The sequence below is a fragment of the Rhineura floridana genome, chromosome 1 (assembly GCF_030035675.1).
Source record: "Rhineura floridana isolate rRhiFlo1 chromosome 1, rRhiFlo1.hap2, whole genome shotgun sequence".
Taxonomy (NCBI): Eukaryota; Metazoa; Chordata; class Lepidosauria; order Squamata; family Rhineuridae; genus Rhineura; species Rhineura floridana.
In genome coordinates, this window is record NC_084480.1 from 209797687 (window position 1) to 209820395 (window position 22709).

The window sequence follows — 22709 nt, forward strand, 5'->3', positions numbered from 1 at the left end:
CACTTCAGAATACAGGTTCTTCCAAAGGTTGCTCTCTTTCAGCTGTGTAAACAGAAGCTTGTCTTGGTCCAGTTTAATGTATTAATGAACTCATCAACCATTATAATTTTCAAAGCATTTGAGCTGTAGCTGTTTTCCATGTACTTTGTGTACTGAAATGCAGGATCAAAATGTAGGTAGGTGGCTGAGGCAGTGGTGGCATGTTGACACCACTTGCAGAGGTGGATGGGACCCCTGAAGCACTGTCCAAACTGGACCATGCATACAGTCTATGTGTGTGTGTAGTTTATGTGTGCACTGTGTTCAGGCCTTCAGTTTGAACACACAAATATTGGGGCCATGAAAAGCTGATCATTTTATTTTGGCATGAGGCAGAATATCCCATAAGTGTGCCTCTCCTTGTCCAAGGCAGAAAAACAAAACAAACACCCCACAATAATAAATGAAATAGCTAGGAATTTGCTGGTGTTCAGTCACTTTGCCTACCAGCAGGGCTGGTTGCTCCTGTATTCATTTCCCCAGAATAGGTCATGTGAAGAGCGCTAGATTTTTTGCTACCATTATCATTATTTCCTTTTAAAATTTATATCCAGTCCTTCCTCCCAAAGGAGCCCAGAGCAGCAAACAAAACAACTTAGCAACAACAACAAAAAGCATTCCAAAAAAATTAAAAACCTTCTAAAAACAATTACAATTAAATCTAAAAATTGGCTACAGACAAAAAAAAAAGTCTAAAAACAACTGCAAATATAATTCTTCTGTTCAGTGATGCCTGGATTGCTAGGAAGTCTCATTCATCAAAAGCCTGCGTAAACAGAATGTTTTCAAATTCCTCCAAAAAGTCAATAACCCCTTGGAGACAGGCACACCTGGCTGGGGATAGCATTCCACAAATGGGGAGCCACCAAAGAAAAGGCCCTGGGGGGGGGGGGTTCAAGACCAACCAGGCAGCCATGAGCTTTTCCTGAAAGTGTTTGCCCAGTCTAGCAAGATTAGCATCCGTAGGAAGGGGAATCTACCCTGTTGCGAGCCTGCCAGTCTGGGGGCGATTAAAAGGTACTGGGAAGTGTCCAATCCGCATTACATCTTGTATGCGATAGAATTTAAAACATGTGGGAGAAAAAGCGGCAACACTTCGTCATTCTGGGGTCACTGAAAGAAGCGTCTTGGAGGCAGAGAGGGAGGTTTTCTCCCATGGCACTAGCGCAAACCGCTCCGTCGCCCAGCCCCCGGGGCGCGCCTTTCAAAGGCTCCTTGTTGCCAAGGGTGGGGCCAGTAGGGACTCTGCACTTCTTTCTTCCTGTTGAGGAAGGACGTAACCGCGAGCCAGGTGTTGGCTCCCTCGCCTCTGGGCTGGGCTCAGGTGAATGCGGAGAGAAAATGCCAGAGGGGGGGGAGGGAGGAAGGGAGGTCCTAAAGTCTCTCATACAACACACAAACGCTTTTATGAGCGGGGAGCCGAGGACTGGAATGGACGGGAGGGGCGGAGGCTCCACGACCAGGTTTGCAAGTTGAAAAAAGGAGTCCAAAAGGTGCGGCTTCTTCTTTCCGGCTGTGCCAGTAAGGAAGGGATTGGTTGATCTCCTCCTCTCCCCGCCCGCCGTCACCACCACCACCGTCATCCCCGGCGTCGCAGCTTCTGTTGCCTTCTCACCTGGACACAGCCACGGCTGCTCAGCACCACCAGGCCCTGCCTCTCTCTCTTTCCCTTTTTTCGAAAGGTTGTTTCCCACTCTGCTCCTGATTTGACCCCTCCCTTCTCCTTCAGACACCCTTCTCCTCTTTAGTACCCCCCTGGCCTTTGACCTCCCTTTGCCAGTCATTTTGCCTCCGCTGTCTGCATTCTCTTTTGCACACTTTTTTTCTTTTTTAGGGACTTTTGGTCATCGCATTCGCTCGCTCTTTTACTTTTTTTATTCTTTTGTCCGGAACTAACTCTGTGAGAACTTGCGCCTTACAAAGGTTGCGGGGGGCAGAAAGAGCTCGAGAGAGAGGCAGTAACCTCCCCCCCCCAATTCAGTGACTCCTGTGGGAGTTCGTGCTTTTGTTCTGATCTGGGTCTTCTTTTCTGATTCCGAGGCGCCAAGTTTGAACGAAGCCAGCCGCCAAGATGAGCATCAATGGATCCCACCCCAGGCTCAACACCGTGGGCATGGGGAGGATGATCAGAGCCGAGTCCGGCCCGGATATGCGCTACGAGATGAACTCTCATGCGATGATGGCGGGCGGAGGGGCAACCAGCCATACCCATAAAATGTACTATGTCCAGAAAAGTTACGGAGCGGACATCAGCTCGGAAGGATATACGTAAGTACAACAAATCGCTCGTGTGCTTTCCTTTGTGCGAGCGTTGTGCCTCTCCGCAAATTACAAAGTCAGCATTGAAGTTTTAAGGTGGAGCAAACGCACGCGTTAAGTGGGCATTTGCGCCTTGCTGCTGGAACCTGCAGCTGTTTATAGACCCCCTAGCCTTGAATATAAATAGTGGTCGAGTTCAGTGAGTGTTAAGAAACGAACAGTAGATCAACCTACATACCGGGCCCCTCCCCACTTTCCACAATTGTACTTGATTTACAGGGAGAGAAGATAGTGGTGCATCTGGAGTACTGGGAAGATTATTTCCTCTGGGCCCTCTTTAAAAATAAGCGCACGACAAAGTCCAGAACTTCTTGTTGCAACATCTGACTGCAGGCTGATTCTTTGTAGGCGACTGTTTTGGGTCTGGCTCAGTTGATGTTTGCTACTGAATTTTAAAGGGGAGGATTACAATTCTTTGCAAGTGGAGGGGGAGACGCATGGAACAACTAATTATTGAATTCATGCGCCCATTATTGTGTTTTGTAGCTGGCTGTCCTCCAGCAGTCTTGGTCTCATTGAAAATGTGAGGTTTTATGGCTGCTTTTGTCCTTATCTCTTACATGCCTTTGGCTGCTAACCTCCTGGATTGGAGTTTCCCCTAGGAAAAGACCACTGCAACTTCTCCATTCACAGTAAAAGAGACTTCCTTTGTATCTGTGGGAGAGGCTAAGAATCAATGCTGAGAAGGTCTTCAGCCATAAGAAAAATGTAGTATTGCTTCATGCTTAAATGTTTCCTCTTCAGAAGGCACTGCTGTTTACAAGATAATGCTGACCTGTAAGCTATTTCACACATTACATTTTTAGATGTACATCTAAGATGTTGCAAGTGTGCACCCAAAAAGGTGAAAAATTCAATAAATGTGTTGCAAACAAATGTAGCACATTCATCAGGGAGCAGTAACTGGCCTCAGCTTCATCTAGATTGTTCAGTCCTGCACATGTGTAATTCAGTGACCATACATGCAGCAGGAAAGTTGTGGCTTGCCAGTATATATACAAAGATGGGAGACTCATATGTGACAATCTACATGCAGATTGTGGTCTTTCCACCATGAAATAACTTTCTGTATAAGAAAAACATTAGCATATGAAGTAGTCATTTACCTTGCTGTATTTATTATTTACATTTGATTGGGTTTAATCGACTGCCTCAGAACCTGTTTTCATTGGTGTGGTTCTGCTGTGGGACTAGTGAAATAATTGTGATGGGGAGTACTTCTGAGCATTGCCCTTTTTACTGAATAGCCACAATCTGATCCCATCCTACACATTTAAGATTGGGGGGACTGAATTTACAGATTAGAGATTGATTGCAATATGTTTTGCAAATCAGGTTTTTTACTCCTCTCCTTTTTAAAATGAAAGACCAGCTGATTTGCTTATTGATAATTTTTTTTGTAGAGGGAGGAGAGTTGAGCAGGACATACCCTTTCTTTGCACCGTGGACCTCTCCAAACTTGTGTTTTATTGCTGGTAGATTCTGCAATATGTTCTTGACACAATAATAGTGCATTAGTGGCAGATTTATTCTGTCTTGTTAGTTGTTCTGCAGTGCTTCCCCAATGTTACCACATTGTAAGCTGGGGGGAAAAACAAGAACATTTGTGGTATGAAAAATTATGGAATTTCAGCTGTACATGATATGTACTGATTGGAGATGAAGCAATATGGTCACCCCAAAACTCTTGTGAGTGCAAATAGTATTGAAAGCAGGATTGTGTATGATCACTGCAATAGCATCATGAGCACAAATCAGCATGAATGCGCTGTAAAAAGGACATCTGGAGAGGCCCCTATGAAAACTCCTGAAGCTGTTCCAGTAATGGTGCCTCATTACTACTGATCATTGTGGTGTATGATAGCTGGTGTTTAAGAATGTAAAAATTTGCAGAGGAATGTAGATAAGCGACTGTAGGAAATTGAGGACAAGTTGATCCGTCTACATGAATGATAAAAACACAAGTTCACAGTCCCAGCTGTTTACTTTTTCAAAACTTGGGCTGCACTTTGTGTGTGGGCGTGTATCCACAGGCAGCTGGTAAAACAGCATGCTTGTTTTTAAGCCCCCTTCTGTGTTCTGTGTTTGAAAAATCATTCCATTCTCATCCCCTCCCTGCCTCTTCATATCAGAACCCTGTACACTTTATTTCTTGTGCTCAGTTTATGTTGCTTTTCCCTCTGAGGGACTGGGTGTAGGCAGTTTCGCAAGACAAGTTCACAAATACTTTATCATATGATGAATACAAAATGCAAACAAATCTAAAACAGAATAAATCCAGCAGCAGAGGATAAAAACAGTATAAGTGATCTAAAAAGGACTAAAAACATTAAGATAGAAAATCCTGGGGAAAATAAAAAGCATCTTCACTTGGTCCCAAAAAGATCATAATGGAGATTTTAGGTTTATTGTTAAAGTATAATATATAATGTTGGAACTTACATCAGAACAGTTACAGTATTTATATTGTTTAGATATTTTCCTTAGTGAGATCATGTGGAAGCAAATAGAATTATTTTGGGGTCTTGTAAAAACTACAGCAGAAGTTTTGTCTTAGTTGCATACCTTCATATCTATTTGTTTAAGACTAAACTCTAAAACTCTCACTGAAAACAACTTCACATATCTTAATTCATCCTAAATTGTTATTTCCATTTTACAAATGGGGAATGAAGACTTGAAAGAGACTTGCCTAAAAGTAACCACTGAATGAGGCTACATTGGGTTAAGCCCCACATCTACTTAGGGCTGCTTCACACAATCACACCTGACCCTTGATGACAACAGCATGGTGGGGGAGAGATACGCATGTGTGAATGAACCGTCACAAATAAACATTATTGGTAGAGTTTTCATATCGTGCCACATCACCCAAACACAAAAGATTTTCTGTGGAATCAGTTCATACATTAAGTACATGCACCAGCTCTGGGAAGAGCAATTTTAGGGAATTAGACATACGATTCTTCCTTTCTAGGGTGTAAGCCTTAATGAGCTCAGTAAATATGTTGAGGATTACACTTTATATCTGATACTTCCTTCACTAAATCAGACTTGCTCAGTAACAGCTATGTAGAGGCAAGATTGTATTTAGCAAATACAGTACAATCTATGATCATGGGCATACATTTCCATTGATGTGGAACATGGAGGAATTCAGTGGGTTAAACTTCACCAGCCTGCTGAATTTTTGCCTATCATGTAACTGAAAAGCACAGGAGCCCTGCAGCAATAAAACCTGGCAACCATTGTTAGGATTCTGGAGACTTTTGCCTGTCAATTGGAATCAGTGCCTTGATTCCAGTATGCTGCTGTTGCACATATATCTTCCTTTGTGCAGATGTAGTTGAACAGGGGCCCCATACAAGCCCATTGATAAATAAGGCTGCAATCCTATCCCACTTATGTAGGAGTAAGCCATATTGAATCCTATAGAATTTACTTCTGAGTAGACATGGTTAGGATTGCAGCCTAAGTGGAGACATGCAGTAGCTCTGCTTAGTTCCTTTTGCTGCTAGTCCCATATGAAATGCCACACAAGTAGGTCTGCTAACTATTTATATAAATATGTATTTTTTCTCGTACTTTTTCTGTTGCAGTTTGTACTGGAGGCCAAGTTCAGGACTGATTTTCCTAAAATTGGTATCTTGTAGAATTTCATTAGAGAAAGTTGAGCTGCTTGTGAGTATAATTTGGTGCTTTAAACTCACAAAGTAGTGTTCCTCCTCTGTGTATTGTCCTAAAAGGAGCTGCCCACTCATCTGTTGTTAATCAGTGATTGGCTAGTTAAGACTGCACAGAGTATTGCAAGTGTTGCTTTGTTTTCTTGTATTTCACAGGTTAAATTTTATCGGGGCGCAAATCAGAGGCTGATTACATAGGAGATTTGCAAATTTTCATTTGGTCAAAAGTTACCAGAATTTAATTACTGCTATATATAACCTCAGAAGAATCCTTCAAGATAGACCCTAGGGTAGATATCTTGATTCTGTATTTAATAATAGCATATCTTTAGTTCATTCCATGAATTTACTGACTGAATCAAGTTAAAATTAGATTAGTAAGACTGGGAGCAAAGGAAGTGAGTTAGGTAATGGAAGCCTGTAAAAACAATAACAAAAAAGAAGCAATAAGAGGAATCCATATTTCTCCAATAACTTTCCAATTGCTGAGGTGCATGCAGCGTTTCAGAGATGCACATGTTAAACAGTTGCATATTTATATTTGAAAGAATTCTGTGCCTATTTTCTTTATTTCTCTTTGGTGCATTTTTGTGTGCATTAATAACAATGCTACATTTATACACCTCAGAAATTAGTGTTCAAGATAAGGCATTTAGTCCATTTTTTCCAAATTGCATCTAAATAGAAATATTGTATAGAAATAATGGGGTGTGTTTTATGTTATGTATGAAATTTTAAATGCAAAAGTGACTGTACAATCTGAGTTTCAACATAGTTACCTTTAGGGTGGGGTCTTTGTCCCATTGACAAAGATATTCTGATAGCCCTTTGTTCATTTTATTAACTAGTACCTTGCTCAGATACACTGGCAGCCTCTCCCTGCCCCAAGGGGTTGAGCAAGCTGTTTCTGTAATGTTCCCAGCTTCTGTAATCCTGGGAAGTGAGGAAGAGAGTGGTTTCTGTGGATCCTCAATCAACAGGGAACTATATTGCTGCTCTCAGTTGCTTGTCTATTTCTGCCTTTTTTTTTTACAACAGCTCTAGCACTGTTTTAAACCACCAATGCTGTCAACTTCTGAAATTGTTCATGCTGCTGAACACAATAGCACAATAGCTTTAACTACTGTCAGTAGGTTTAAGAGAAACGAAATGACTTTATATACAGCCAGTAGTGTTGCCTCCTGTAACTATAGATCAATGGTGTTTGCCATCTGTGGACACACAGACTTTTGCAAGTATTTACATGACAAACAAGTGCAGGGGGACCACATCAGTGCTATGTTATTTGGATAGGTGTGTGGGGTCCACAAACTGACTTCCAGCATGTCATTAAATCCACAACAGTATGCTGAATGTGATAAAAATTATGGGACACCATGTGAGGAGGAAGATAGTTATGATCAAAAATCATGTATACTGAAAATATTATTCTGCACTTGTTACTTTTTTATCCTGCCTGTCTCCATGTAGCTCAGAGTAGTGTACGTGGTTTTTCCCTCACGTATTTTTTCTTAACAACAACCCTGTAAGGAAGGTTGGACTGAGAGATGGTGACTGATCCAAGATCATCTTGTAAGCTTCCTAGCTGACTGGAAATTTGAACGTGAGTCTCCCTGGTCCTAGTCCATCTACATCTATTCCACAGCTTTCCCTCCTATCACACACTTCATTTAGGCTTGAAAACAGCCTTCTACTGACACCAACAGAAGGTTATTTTCAGACTCAGTTCTAATGCAGGATCTCTTGCTGCTGGATCTCTCTCTGGGATACTTTATAACAGGATGGCCATTTTCAGCCAGAGGATTTTCCCCATCATGTGGCTTGGAAGGGCAGCAGTTTAGAAAACACTTTGCGTGCGTTATCTTAGAAATCTTAACAGTAATAACATACAGGGAGGTCAAGATTATTGTTCCCACACTATTGGTGAGGTGCTGAAGGATAGTGGCCTGCATCTGGCTCCCTAGAGAGTTCATGGCAATATTTCCCTGGGGATTTTCTGCTTTACATTTCACTCTCTTAATTGCTGTGTTACCATTGCCCAGTACCAAATGTTTCTGTAATAGTTTCCTTTAAAGTTGGTCTGCATTTAATTTCCAAGTGTATAATCCCTGCCTTCATATTAATTAGCATACAGATGCTTAAAAATCTGCTACAGCAAATGTCTTTCCAAAGTAGCTTGCACAGACAAGCCAGAATAGCAGACTGTACAGTCATGCAAAGACCAGAATTGCAGCTTAATTTTTTGTTTCAGGATTTTCCTAAATATTTGTTTCAGTTTGTAGAGCCCTGCCCAAGTCTCTTCTTTGCTAATAAAGAAGAGCTGCCACCTCATCACAATATCCCAAATTGTGCCCAAGGAGTGTCCTTTAGATGCTATGACTAATGAAATGATCACACGATAAAAAGTAAAGAGCACATCCTGCTTGCCATGTGTACTTCAAATGTAGAGTTAATTATTGCAGGTGGGTTAACACGAGAGAGGGAAAGAGAGAAAACATCCCCACTAGAAGCAATGAGTGCTGCAACGCACAGTGAATAATTAGACATAAGACACTGCCTTATTCAGTGAAAGGGTTCAGCCTTTCATTAGGAAAGTGGGTAACACCTCTTTGCCACAGACTCTGGAGGAGCTTCCAAATTAAGAGCTTTCAATACGTTTGGTGTGCTGATTCAGCACACTTGATGCCTATGTGCTGTGGCATTATCTGTGATGTTTCCTCTTAAGCCAAATGGTATGGGTACACAGTCCTAAAAGAGTGAAGCTGATTTACTATAGTGGAGAGATCATGTTCAAATCCCCATTCAGGCCCAGTGCAGATGTTAGTCTGCTGCTCTCTTAACCATGGTTAAGGGATCAAAAGTAGATTGTGGGCTTGTATATTTCTTTCCTTCTCCCCTTTACAGCATTTATTCTCCCCTTCCTTCCATTATTGGCTTTTAATCACAGTTCATTAGTACTTCTGTACCAGTGCTAATGCTAACCAGGTTCTGTGTTGATCAAGATTTGCAAAGTGACTTTAAACCCTCATTTAAAGAACTGGTTAAGATGGGAACCATGGTTAGTAATGGTGCAGATGTATTGCATGGAAACATGGTTAAAGACAACAAAAGTAGGGAGAGAGGATCAATGCCGGAGAATGTTTATTGCAGGAAGGGCAGTGATTGAGTGCACAGTGGGGGATAGTGTCATTGGAAAATCCCTAGAAGGATTAATGTCTTCTTTTAGGTTCTAATTTTTGAAGGCCAGGAGTGGTTTTAGTGTAGCCTCAGGCTGCTGTTAGCACCTGCATAATTCCCTCTTGCATTTTAAAAGGGAAGTAAAGTTCTTTGTGATTTGCCTCATTTATTTATTTGAGGAATGTATTAATCTCTTCATTTTAATTTTTTTGAAGCGATATACAACAAACACTTTTACAAAATCAAAACATTAGATACTAATGAAATATACTTACAATATAACATACTATTCTGCTATGTCATTAAATTTACTGTAGGCATAGCTACAGTCACCCCTCTGTCTTTGTGGTGGCCATTTGCCAAGCACAATATTCATACTGTCATAGGAAACAGTAAATCAGAGCGCCAGGATCAAGACCTCAGTGGAAGTTTCTGATTGCCAAAATTTATTGTGTAGTTGATCTCTATACACTATCACCACATACTTAGCTTCATCTCTGTATGCATCATCACATTCCTCTTTATGAAAATTTATGGTTATCCAAAAAGCCTTTAACCTGTTCCAAATAAAACAAGCTACTTAATATATTTCAGGGTTTGTTTTGAAATGTACAGATTTTGGATCTGCCATTTTTATCCCCTTTAATATAGGAACATAGCGCCTTACATTGAATCAGACCATTGGTCCATCTAGCTCAGTATTGTCTACACTGACTGGCAGTGGCTCTCCAGGGTTTCAGCAGGAGTCTCTCCCAGCCCTATTTGGAGATGCTGGGGATTGACCCTGGGCCCTTCTGCATGCAAGGCTGATACACTATCTCTGAGCTATGATCCTTCCCCATAGTGATAGAGGGGGGGGACCTGCAGCCCTCCAGATATTGCTGAACTCCCAACCTCCCTGCTGTATTGCCCAGAGAGAGACAGCAAGGCAGCAGCCTGTCTGCTATGAGGGGATTCAGTCCTATCCACAATGCTTTAATGTTTTAAACGTTTAAGAGACAAACTGTTCAGTGGGAACTTTAATCACAGTAGCATTCTGGGGGTTGGAGGGAACACGTTCAAACAGTAATTACTAATGGTGTAGATCTAGACTTGATTTTCCCTTTTTTGCAAATTGTGTGCAACAGCAGTGATAAATACAAATAGAGACATATATTGGGGCTAAATGTTTGGTGGGAAGCATCCAATTGGGTTCAGAGTTATGTATGCTCAAGTCGCTTTGGAACTTAGAAATGTATAATAAGCTTACAATGGACTGTGACTGTATGAACAATTGATAAATTGGATTCTTTCTGAAAGGAAGCATGTCATCTTTACCAGTGGCTATTTTGAAGTAGGTATCATGGGTGACTTAGGCACAACAACCCATGCCCCAACCTTGAGGACGTAGGAAACTTGGCAGAGGTAGGGATTGGTTGGTTGAAATTGGATTTGCCTTCTTCCATAGCATCAAGTGCTTAATTGTACAAATGAGTGTGGCAGGTACTTTTGAGGAGAAACTCAGGAGACCTTAGAGCCTAACTGTGGGACAGACATTGCAAAGTGGCATGGGATGTTCCTATTTTCCTGATAGTGTGAGGAGGCCTGTTTTAGTTGTCCTCTCCAGTTATAAAATGGGAACATCTGAAATGTTCTGTACTTTTGATCCATGTACAGAAGTATTAGTGCACCTAATACACAACAGCGTTGGACACACTGCCATCTTTTTCACTATATCTTCCTTTCCAAGAATCTCTTGGTTGCATGTTTCTGTAAGGGTTAGAATGTGTCAGAAGTTGCATGTCAGCTCGACACATCAATGACTGTACAGTGTCCTTCAATGATTAAATCATGGTACGCAGTGTTTTTTCTGTGCATTTAGGTTCTTATCCAGTGTGCCTTTCATGCTTGTTCAGGGAGGTTTGTTGGGAGACAAAAATGGAAACTGCAATTCCTTTCTCACATGGGAGAATTGCTTAATTATTTAAATCTGAGCATTAAGGTTTTATAAAAATTGTTGGTTATGCATGTGTACCCACACACACAGAAGTAATGTATCTAAAGCAACTCTTAAAACTCCTTTTGTACCTTTCTTAAAAGTCAGTAGTCAGAGTTCTGCTTGTGGTGCCCCACCTAAGTAACACTGCCCCAAGGATTCTTCCTTGAGTAGTGTAGAGTTGTCTGTCCACCCCACCCATATCCAGAGAAGGGTGTGTGTCTGGGTATGGCTCTTATATGCTGCCATTTAAGAGTTTACAATCTGAAAAAATAATAATTAGGGCTAGCTGCCAATCAGTCTCTGTGTGAAAACATAAAGGTGAGAGCAGTCCTGTTTCTGTGTACCTCAAACACAAATGCATTCCACTCATGATGGAGCACCTGTATTGCATGTGTGCATACATGTGCACATATTCTCACATACAAATACCCTGTCCTGGGTTTTCTATGCAAGTTGGGTGACTTCTGTACATCAGTCCAATTAATTGGGCTCTGCACATCTGTGGTAGGTGCCACATGCACTGAGCCTAAGCAGATTGCTGAGCCGGACCCACGGGTGAAGCAGAAAATGTCATGATAAATGGTGATAGGGCAACTGCTTTCTTTCCTTTGCTGTGGCACTCAGAATGCCTGACAAATGCCTTGCAAAGGGGGACATAAAAAATCATACAGGTGGCTGATGCTGAAAATATGGAAAATTGTTGATTTGCAAACAACACCTAGCAATTCCAAGGTAGCAGCTGCAAAATGCATACAGTGAGAATGGCAGGAAATGAAGATTTTACTATAACAGATACATTTCCTTCATTCTTTTTTTCAGTGCAGGAGAATATTGGCTCCACAATGGAGGGGATATACACAAAATTAATTGAAAGCTGACTTTTTTTCTAGTGCGTTATCTGAATGCTGGCCCAATACATATAAACTAATATATGTGGTCCTACCTAAAATGCCCTTGTTCTCACCCAGAGGGAACACATTTTCCTCAACAACCATTGCAACCAGTCTACTTACAGAGCCTTCTACCTGCCAATGAGGAATAATGTCTGTACACTTTATGGCTCACAGTAGTGCCAAGGTGCTTGGTTGGGTTTCCATTTCCATGCAATTTCCTACTGACTTCTTTGGTGGTCCACCTCTCTGTGTTCTCTCACTCTCCACTGCCTATTGCAAGGGTTTCATCTAAATTGGGAGGAAGGGCCTAAGAAGCATCTAGACTAGTGATTATATCAGCAGGAACTCTTACATGATGAGGTCACACAAGTGCCATGTTTTCCTTAGCTCTGCAGTTTTTGAGCTAACAGCCATCCCATCCAGCGGCGGTGGGGAAGCTCCAACACATGGGGCCTAATTAGGCCTGTTGGGCCTCCCCCTTTGGCACATAAGACTATTTTGGCATAGCCACACATACCTGTGAATTACTTGACATCATATCATGCCAGGTGCTGGACTGGTGAAGCCGCAGTGCCAAATTCCAAAGGAAGAATTGGAAGTCCTGCTTGAATTTGGCGTTTTTTAAAATTTGGCACCTTTTCTTGCCATCCTGCACGGCAACAATATAGCAGTGCAATAAAGCATACTCAGACTTAATCTATTCACCCTTTCCTTACCATAGATAGGATGCCTTCTATAGTTGTTCTATATATAGTTCTATAGTTGTTCACACTGGCTTTAGAGTCTCTCTGTTCTGGGTACAGGCAGGGCATTCCCCCCCCCCCAAAAAAATTTAGTCAATGGCTTTGAGATAACATAATAATAAACTATGGCTGATCACTACAGTAGCAAGCAGCAGTGAACCTTAGACATATACACTCCCTCCCTTCTCCTCCAGCACTACTGTAAGGAGATGAAAAGGTTTCATGTCTGTTTTTGATTAACTGCAGTTTAGTGTTACAGCTAAACCGTAAATAGTCAGTCTAAACTATGGTTTGCTGAAACTAGCATGTTTTATGAGCCCAAGGTTTGACTTGGCTTGTTTCTGTAAATCACAGTTGATTAACCACAGTTTGTCTGGGTTTGAGCATTATGGCAAGCAGTGTTTAATAAAAATGGAAGTGGAACCTTCTAATCTCCTTCTCATGGTTGTGCCAGAGGAGGAAAAGGGAAGAGAGAGCCTATAAACCTGAAGCTGTTTGAAGCTCATTCCTATTCCTATGAACCATAGTTTACCACTGTGTCTGAGTACAGCCAATATCATTAGCATCAGTGACATTAGTTTTGAACACAGTTCTTTTCACATGATTTATTTTGATGTAGAGGCTTTACTGTATCACTTCTCTGTGTTGCTGTATTCCGTATGAATGCACCCTTAATTTGCCATAGGAGAGAATCCCATTGAAACCCCATACACACTATAAATGCTAGAGTTCCACCAGTAAAGGCACATCCAACTGAAATTTTCACCGTGCATAGTTGATGTAGAGTATATCATGCCTTGAGAAAAATGATCACATCAAAAAGGATACTAGGAATTATTGAACAGAAATCCAAAACATGGACTTCCATAACATTTAGTAATGTTAAACACTGAAAAAATGATAATCACTGAAAATCATTCAATGATATTTCAGCTGAAAGGGGGAATTGTCCCATTGAAAATAATTATGGGTTGTATCCAATGTTTCTCTTATTCAGCGGAGTTCCATTGAAATTAATGGATATGGCTAACCTAGTTCTATTAATTGCATTGGGTCTACTATGAGTAGGACTTAGTTGGAGACAACCTTATGTTTTACAATGTGTTACATTTTATAGAAGAACACCAGGAAATTAGGAGGTGGGGGGAAAACAACCATGGATTGGTTTGGGAGCTTTTGATGAGTTATGAGAGCTGAATGACTGCATCATGAAAACCAAATCAGTATTTTATTTATTTATTTATTTACACTTATAAGCCATCCTGTCTTAGACATGCTCAGGATGTCGGAGTGAATAAAAACAAGAAAGGTGAAAACAACAATTCAAAAAATAACATAATAAAATATGATCAAATTAGGATAAAAAACAAAAGGGCAAGAAATAAAACTGATTTAAAAGCTGTTACAAAGGCCCTGAAAAGTAAGAAGGTCTTGGCTTGGCACCAGAAGGACATTAAAGCAGGCATCTGGGGAGGTTGAATTCCACAACTGGGGTGCCAGCTACAAAAAAGGCCCTTTCCCTCATAGATGATGGAGGTGAGCTGTGCTTACCCACCTTTTCTTTATCATTTGTTGTTGTCTGATTACTTTCTCGTCTATTTCTATTCCTTTTCTTGCTTAGATCATACTTAGAGCTTACCTAAAACTTGGAGGGACAGTCTCTGTTGTAATAAGAAGATTGCTTACTGGCTGTAAAATACGACAGAAAAAAATGTAATTAAAATATAATTTTAAAGCCTTGTGCATTTGATCGTATGACCTTTTTGTATGTGCCAGTTGTCACTTGATGTTGCATTCATTAAACAATGAACCTGTATGTGTAAAGCCATGCTTCACTGAAGCCACTGGATGAGCAACACACTTGTTGACTGTGAAAGGCATGAGAATACATTCATGAAAAATGTTTTTCTAAAAAAGTTCTAGTCAGAGTACACAGGATAGATATGAACCTATGCTGCAGGGAAAACCCAGTAGAAGTGAATGTGGTGCACACAGCAGGCTGGGTTAGGCTTGGAAGTTACTTTCTTAAGGTTTCCATTTTAATATAGGCGCTTCCATTTGGAAATGCCTGAGCTTGTTTGAGAGCTCTGATCCCATCAGTGAGGTGTGGCTTCTAGTTTGCAGCACCTCACCCATAGTCAACTAGTGCTGGCTTGCAACTGTGGCTGAATCCCAGCATGGCCAAACACTTGCAAACCAACCTTACACACAGGTATTCTTTCTATATAATATACAATAAAGCATACGTTAAAAAAGGTTATCCAAAGCTAATAATGTCTTCACTACCATATTGTTACCTTTCACCTACGTATAGATCTTCTAAATGGAGTAGATCACTAAACTATTCCTATTCACTCTGACCCCTTCTCCCTGGGTCTATATAATCCAAATTCCATAACGGGCTCTGAATATCTCATACAAGACAGAATCAGTTTACTTGGGAATACTGACATGGATATAACATTAGTAGTTGCAAAAGTGTAAGTGCTGTTCTTTTGTTACCAAAACCTTGTAATACCTAGGCCTTTTGGATCTATTACATAAATTTGGTTGGCAATACGCTCACCAATTAATCACATCTCTGAATCTGAAATAGTATCTGGTTTTGTAGGATGGTTTAGAAAATACAGCCCTACGTTCTTTTGTCTGAGGTACAGGTTCCAGTTTGGTAGGACCAGGTGCAGAAGCCTGAACAACTTTTTTATTGTTGTTGTTGTTATTTCATTTCTATTTATTTATTTATTTATTAGCATTAGCAGTGCACATGATGCTTTGTACTATAATGTAAGTAAACACACAGGTCCCTAATTTTAGCCTAAATTTAGACAGGAGAGGAGATGGCAGAGAGAGGAAAGGAATTGCCAAGGATAACAAGGGAAAACTGCAAAAACAAATACAGTTGTGTGTACTTTGGCTTCATTTGAAGTGAGAGCCAAGGGATCCAGACTTCACAGAAAAGGTGTGTTTTGATGAGGGATTTGAAGGAAGACAGCTGGGGATCATGTATAATTCTGGAGGAATTTACAGAATGAGGGAGAATGGATGGAGCATTTTGTACTTGAGTACTTTGGCTGTCCTGATATTTCTGTGCATTTATGGACTCCGCTAAAGATCTCTTTCCTATACCAACCATCCTTGTGTTTGGTTCACTAGTGGAATGACCGTCACAAGCCAGTACATTTGAGTTGCAGCATATTCCCACAGCGGTTTTTATGAGGCTGCAGACTCAGCATTATAACTCCGTTGAAAGACAAAAAGGGGGGGGGCAGGCATATCATGTGGATCTCTGTGAAGCCACACAGGTTACAACATTTTAATTTGAATAAGGTGTGCCGCTTTCCTTTGGAAAATGTATTTGAATTTCATGATTAATTACAGCTGCATGATAGATGCTCAGTCTCTCTCTCTCTGTTTCCCTCCCTCAGTCAAAATGGAACTGGTACGATGTCCAGGCGTCAGAACACCATTCAAGACCTTTTGCAAAATTGTTCAGATTGCCTCATGCGTGCTGAACTCATAGTACAGCCTGTAAGTCTTGGTTCTTCACTGTGTCTGTACAGATGTTAACATGGGAGATACTGTTGCTTCACTGCTTTCAATAAGCAAGCAAGGATGCAGACCTCAAAAAGATACTGTAGAACAGTTGATTATTTTTAGGCCTGTGGGCCCATCTGGAGTTTTGAGCAAGGTCTGGTGGCGCCAGCCCTCTGTCATTTCTCTCCCCCCTCTCCCGGATAGTCCCCCCCCAAGAGACAGAAAGTGCACGAAAACATACACCTCACTTTTCCAAGATATCTGGAATTAATCTGAGCCTTAGAAAGAACATAGAGCTTGAAAGAACAGTTGTGCAAGAGTGTCACTCTTCCTCCTTCAGCTCCATATACTTTTCAAGGAGAAAAGGTGACTACCTCATGATCCAGGGAGCAGTTGGGGAATGGGGAGCTCAGAGGGTTTGTGGGGATCAGGAGAAGACTTCAAGGGTGCCACTGTGTCCATGGGCATTATGTTGGTAGAGGTTTAATAAAAGGAAAACAGAGAGGAAAGTTCCAGATTCAATCCCTGGCCTCTCTAAGGATTAGGCAGCAGGTGACATAGGCCACATCTACATCAGACATTTATTCTACTTTAAACAGTCATGGCTTTCCCCCAAAGAATCCTGGGAAGTATAGTTTGTGGAGGGTGCTGAGAGTGGTTAGGAGATGCTCTATTCCCCTCATAGAGCTAAAATCCCCAGAAGAGGGGCTGACTGTTAAACCAATCTGGCCACTGGAGCTCTGTGAGGGGCATAGAGCGTCTCCTAACAACTCTTACCACCCTTCACAAACTATATTTCCCAGGATTCTTTGGGGGAAGCCATGACTGTTTAAAGTGGAATAAAGGTCTGGTATGGATGTGGCCATAGAAGATCTCATCCTAAAACCGATGTCTGTCAGAATAAACAATACTAAGCTAGACGGACAAATAGTCTAATATGGTGCAAGGCAGCTCCTGTGTTAAAGCATCTATGTCTATCTGTATCTCGGTATGTATTGTAGGCTAGTATGACTGTAAGTACATCTACATTTATTCATTTATTTTTCCCAGTTGGTCCCAAGGAAGACTAATTAATTATATCAAAGTCCACTGGTTACTATATACATCATTTTCATAAACTGAGTCACAGCTCCTTTTTGAGATCTGTCTCCTTTTTTGCTCTTCTCTTACTGGTGTTTCCCCCCTCCTTTTTTTAGGATTCATTGTTTTGACAGTTTGCACCCCACTTTTCCTTTTTAGATTGTTTGCAGCAACTCCTATAAGAGGATGTGCTCTCAGCTGATCTAACAACAGAATTTCAGAAACAAATCCAGGAAGAACAAAATGATAACCAAATTCACCTTCCCAAGTGATCACTTACCAGGGCCAGGTCAAGAAAAGTGGTAGTAGAGGGATTATCAAGTGGGGGGGAAAGTGGCCAGATTGACTTAATACTGGCAAAATGTAATCCAATCTTGAGAACTATTCAGGGATCAACTACCATTGGCCCAAGTGCTGTCTACTTTGATGGGCAGCAGGTCTCCAAGGAGATAATTTCCAGCTCTACTAACCAAGCTGCTTTAGAGAGGATATACTATGAGATAAACCTGCATGCAAAACATTTGCTCTACAACTAGCCCATGGCATGAAGAGAGCTACATGAGGCCTTCATAGCGATATCTTACTTAACAAAGAGCTTTGGTATGAAACCTGCAAGTGCAGTTTGCACATTCTCCTTTCTAGCCTCAGACTGTTGCTAGGCCTTTGATTAAAAGGGTGTTTTACCTTTTTCTTTCATCCTGTAGAGGCTACTTTAAATTGCCTCAACTTGGTGGATACTCCATGTAGGTAGCCGATTTGTGTACACCAAGAATACAAGGATTGTGAATTTGTATACCAAGCAGGCATAAATCCCCAAGGCTTGGCTTGTTTGTCTTCACAAACAAAGATTGTATTTTTTTGGTTGAATAGAAGCGATGAGCAAAAGGAAAGGCAGGAATAAACAAAGAGATAATGGGCAAAATCCCCCAAGTGTCTGTCTGAGTGGGTTACATAGGACAACTTCCACAGTTTTTCTTTAGACCACACTTCTCACTTTTATTTCTGTACCTAGTACACTACCAGGCATAATAACAACTATAATCATAACAGGGACAATAATTAGCACACTACATGTATATTAAATTGTAGTTGTTTCATGGGTTTCAATGCATTATTGATTGAAATGTGCAGTGTTTTAAAACCTGGAGTTTAGAACATTTTGCCTGACTTCGTATGCGCATTGGCTCATGTATGTATCACACCTTGATTGATAGGTGCACTTAGAAGTTTATGTTCAAGTGTTAAGCCTTTTGACAAATACTACCCCATGATTTTTTTTGGTGGGGAGAGCATTTTGAACTGAGGGATGTTGAATTGTGGTTTCTTTTCTCTCACTTAGGAGCTGAAGTATGGGGAAGGTATCCAGATTAGCAGGAACCGAGAGCTGGAGGATTGCTTTGCTCAGACAAATGAGCACATGGACATCCTGGATGGGTTGATCAGAGAGATGAGACAAATGGGGCAGCCATGTGAGCTGTACCAGAAAAGGTATCACCATTCCATTTGTATCCTGGCCTTCCAAAGAGTTCTAGGTTGTGTATGTGGGGTATTTAGATAATGTTATCTTGGTTCAGACAACATAGTCCAGGTACTTGACTAAGACTCATATTTGTATCAATAAGTAGACACCCATGAATGGTCTGAGGAATTCTGTGTCTTATATGTGCTCTCATGGAGTCAAGTGGTCCTCCCATTAGGCCTGCAAAACTAGCAAAGAGCAAGCCATTCAGACTTTCAATACTACAGGAAGACATGATGAGACACATTCCCCGCACAACTGATGAGACACTGTGTCTCCGATTCTTTGTAAGATTTCAGTCTGCAGACACAAGGTTTTGATTTCTCCCTGTCATTAGGCCAGGAGTGTAATGTTCATTGTACTTACTTATTTGGCAGCTGCTTTGAAAATGACAATGAACAGTATTACTGAATCAGGCATCTCAAGCATTATCCTTATACTTGACCGTTGCTTTACTGGATGTTTAAAAAGAAAAGGTTATAGCACTGGGGAATAATGGAGCACTTTATCCCTGTTTTTCATTACAAGCTTCTGGTCCCCAAAAGCTTAGGATGGCTCAGAGCCTGAACATGTATTTACTTTCTTCCCTGCATCTCTTTTGCCTTATTTTCCCTTGATATCATTATCCTTCACTAATACTTGTCCTTTCAGATTGCTTCAGCTTCAAGAGCAGATGCGTGCCCTCTATAAAGCAATCAGTGTACCCCGTGTCCGTAGGGCTAGTTCCAAAGGTGGGGCTTTTACCTCTCAGAGTGGATCAGGATGGGATGAATACACCAGACGTGCCACCACTGAATGTCTGAACTGGATGAGGCAGCAGAAGGTAAAACTGTGAATATCAAAATGGCTCCTCAAAATCTCCAGGATGGTGCTTTGTCTTTTCATGTTCTATTTTGGCTTTTTCTTTTTGCTGAGAAAATTGAAATGCATTTTTTTCTCCCTTCCACAACCACATTAGTTAATTCTTCTTCTGTCATTTCAGGCAGGGGCAGAAGCAGCCAGTGGTGAGGGTGGGGGTGTTTACCTGACCTCCCAACACCAGCATCATTGCAGCTTAGCAACAGTCTGGGCAAGGTGGTGGGGAGGTCAGCACGCTGCAGACTTACTGGTAGAGCCAATTCAGTGTGCCTTGTCCCTCCTGGTAAGCCCCAGTGGCACCAGTGCTGGGAGGCCAGGTAAGGGCTGCCATTCCTCGGCAGGGGACATTCCAACCTCAAAATAATACAGTGGCAAGAGTAAGGGAAAATAAGGAATCAGAGCAGCACGGACCTTTTTTTCGGGTCTGTGTTTTAGAATCTTTTGAGTACACCTATAGCAAGCTTAGAATATTCATCCAAGCACAGCAAAGATTAACTGTACATACAGAGCACGTTGCTGTGGTCATTTTATTTCTGAGAGGCATAAAGAAAGGGGTGGGGGTGGGGAAGATGGTGGTTCAGACAATAACCAAACAAAGAACACTGCAGGCAAAAAAATAAGAATGCTAAATATCTCAGGTGGCTGGCAAATTGGAAAATGGAAATGAAAATAAAGACCTATTTACTAAAGGGGCTTTAGTAGTTGTATGTTCGCAGTTGATTTTTATGGAATGGTTCCTTTGGGGTGGCTGATTCAGTGGCAATGTCATTTCTGCAGCTGGTCTGCAAGGGAATGGACCACCCCATAGCAGCCTAGGAAACCCTGTAGCTTTTCAGCCATGCCAGATTCCAACTGTGGTCAGAGTTTACCGAGCACAAAAGCAATATACAGTGTCCCAAGAAAGCAATACTGTCTGCATGGGGACAGGAGGGCAGCAGAGGACAACACACAAATCATGCTATATAGTTACATACTGCGTAGGCACAGTAGGGAAAATGGGGTGCCTTTTAAGCTCCCTTAAATGTTGCGTGGTAAGCCAGACATAAATAGGCTTTCATGCCCAGTTACCTTCAACTTTCTTATCTTATCTTGACCTTCTCTGGCTTTGTATTCTGTCTGCAGAGCCCAAGTTACAGTGTGCCAGAGAAATGCGATATGTAGGAAAGCCCTCCCAGTAGCTTCTGCTTTCTTGCCTGTGTTTTGTTTTACTTTCCTGTTGAGTTTGCAGATAGGAGAATCATGGGCTCTGCACCTGGGCCAGGTTTCCCTGGTGGGGCTGGGAGCTGGAACTGAGCCACCCTTTTTTGTTCACACACATTGACAAATGTTCCGCATTGTTGCTGTTGCTTCCACAGCTTTGGCTCACAGCAAACGGAAAGGAGGAGGGCGAAAGTCCTTTTTAGATGGCCGACAGCCTAAAATGGTTTTGCTTGCTGGAGCTGTTCCAGCTTTGCTTGAGCACAGGTGTGGCTCAGGGTGGTGTTTGTGGTAGCGTTATTGCTGTGCTGAGTCATAATGGGTTTTTTTAAAAAGGCTGATACCTGCTTTTGAAGATGAGAAGGAATGATCCCACATCAATCTAGTGGGCAGAGTGTTATTCTCAAACCCAGCTCAGCTCTTGGGAAAGGAAGCATCTGTCACTTTCAGTTTCCCATCTGTAAAATGGGAATATGAAAAGACTGGCATGTGGAAGAATGAGATAAAGATTGTAACATACTTCGTAGATGATTAGTAATGAAATATTGGTTGTTTTTTAAAAAAAACCAGCCTATGCTTCTAAGAACTGAATGTGTGGATATCTGTGTCTGACCCTCAAAATCAAATTATTACAAATATTCTTACTTTCCCAATTAAAACATATGAACATCTGTCATGGTGTGAGTGGAGGTGGGGACTGCAGGGGAACACACCTTTCAAAATATTGGGGCAGTTACTCCAGTAATAGGGTGGTTAGGTGGACATTGACCTTTCCTGAAAAAAGGTGGCATGGTAACATTGTTCCCATTAGCCTATAGGAGGAGTTTCCAAACTGGTCTGTGGACCACCAGTGGTGCATGAGCTTCGTTCAGGAGGTCCACGGCATATTTGGATTTGTGGCTGAAGATGGGAGACAGCACATCCATTGCATTCAATGTTATATTGATTTTTGACTGTATTTTTATTGCTTTTTTTCTTATGCTGTATTTTATTGTGTCACAATTTGAATTCTATGGAATTCAAATTTTAATACAATAAAATACAATATATAAGAAATAAAAACAATAGAAATCCTACAAAATCTAGCACAGCACATTACAATTGCTACAAAAGGCAGGAAAAAACGTTAGGTGGTCTACCAACTCCCTCAGCACTTTTCAAGTGGTCCATGGGGGAAAAAAAGTTTGGGAACTGCTGGCTTATAGCAACCTGGGTGAGATCTTCTGGGGTCACTTGCGTTTGCGTTACTGTGGCACTCAAGGCAGTTTTATCATATTAAGTTCTCCCCGGCTTTGCAAAGCAAAAAGGGGAGTTGGGGAAATCTTCATTCTCCTCTGATTTGCTCCGCTTTTACTGTGACGTTGTAATGTTTTCAAGCAGAGCCAACTGGTAGATGATGGTCCATGTCCCACTTGCAAAGCAGTTCTGGAATGTATACCTTTTCTTGCATGTCTTTGTTTTCATTTTGCTTCATATCAGCACCTTTATAAATGAACCACTAATGACGAAGCTCATTCTTCATTTCAGGGTGAAATGGAGTTAGTAAAATGGGGATTTGATGCTGCAGCTATTGAACAACAAATCGCTGACCACAGGAGATTTCATAATTCCATTGGAGATTATCGCTGGCACTTGGACAAAGTCAAAACTGACCTGGTAAGATACTGATTCTGGTTGCCTAATTTTTGC

General features: G+C 41.4%; 1 protein-coding gene across 4 annotated transcripts in view; it reads left to right on the forward strand.

Moving 5' to 3' along the window:
• Positions 1-1297: 1297 nt before the first annotated feature.
• DSP (desmoplakin) overlaps positions 1298-22709 on the forward strand; it is a 51506-nt gene continuing 30094 nt past the window's right edge. For 2 of the 4 annotated variants that reach the window (XM_061591572.1, XM_061591578.1), the window contains exons 1-5: positions 1567-2307; positions 16258-16360; positions 18786-18934; positions 19617-19788; positions 22548-22676. In XM_061591572.1, the coding sequence (XP_061447556.1) occupies positions 2111-2307; positions 16258-16360; positions 18786-18934; positions 19617-19788; positions 22548-22676 (750 nt within the window). In that variant the 5' untranslated portion in view covers positions 1567-2110. Of the gene's footprint in view, positions 1364-1566; positions 2308-3064; positions 3136-16257; positions 16361-18785; positions 18935-19616; positions 19789-22547; positions 22677-22709 lie in introns of those variants that run through there. The other 2 variants (XM_061591557.1, XM_061591565.1) reach the window with 2 other exon arrangements.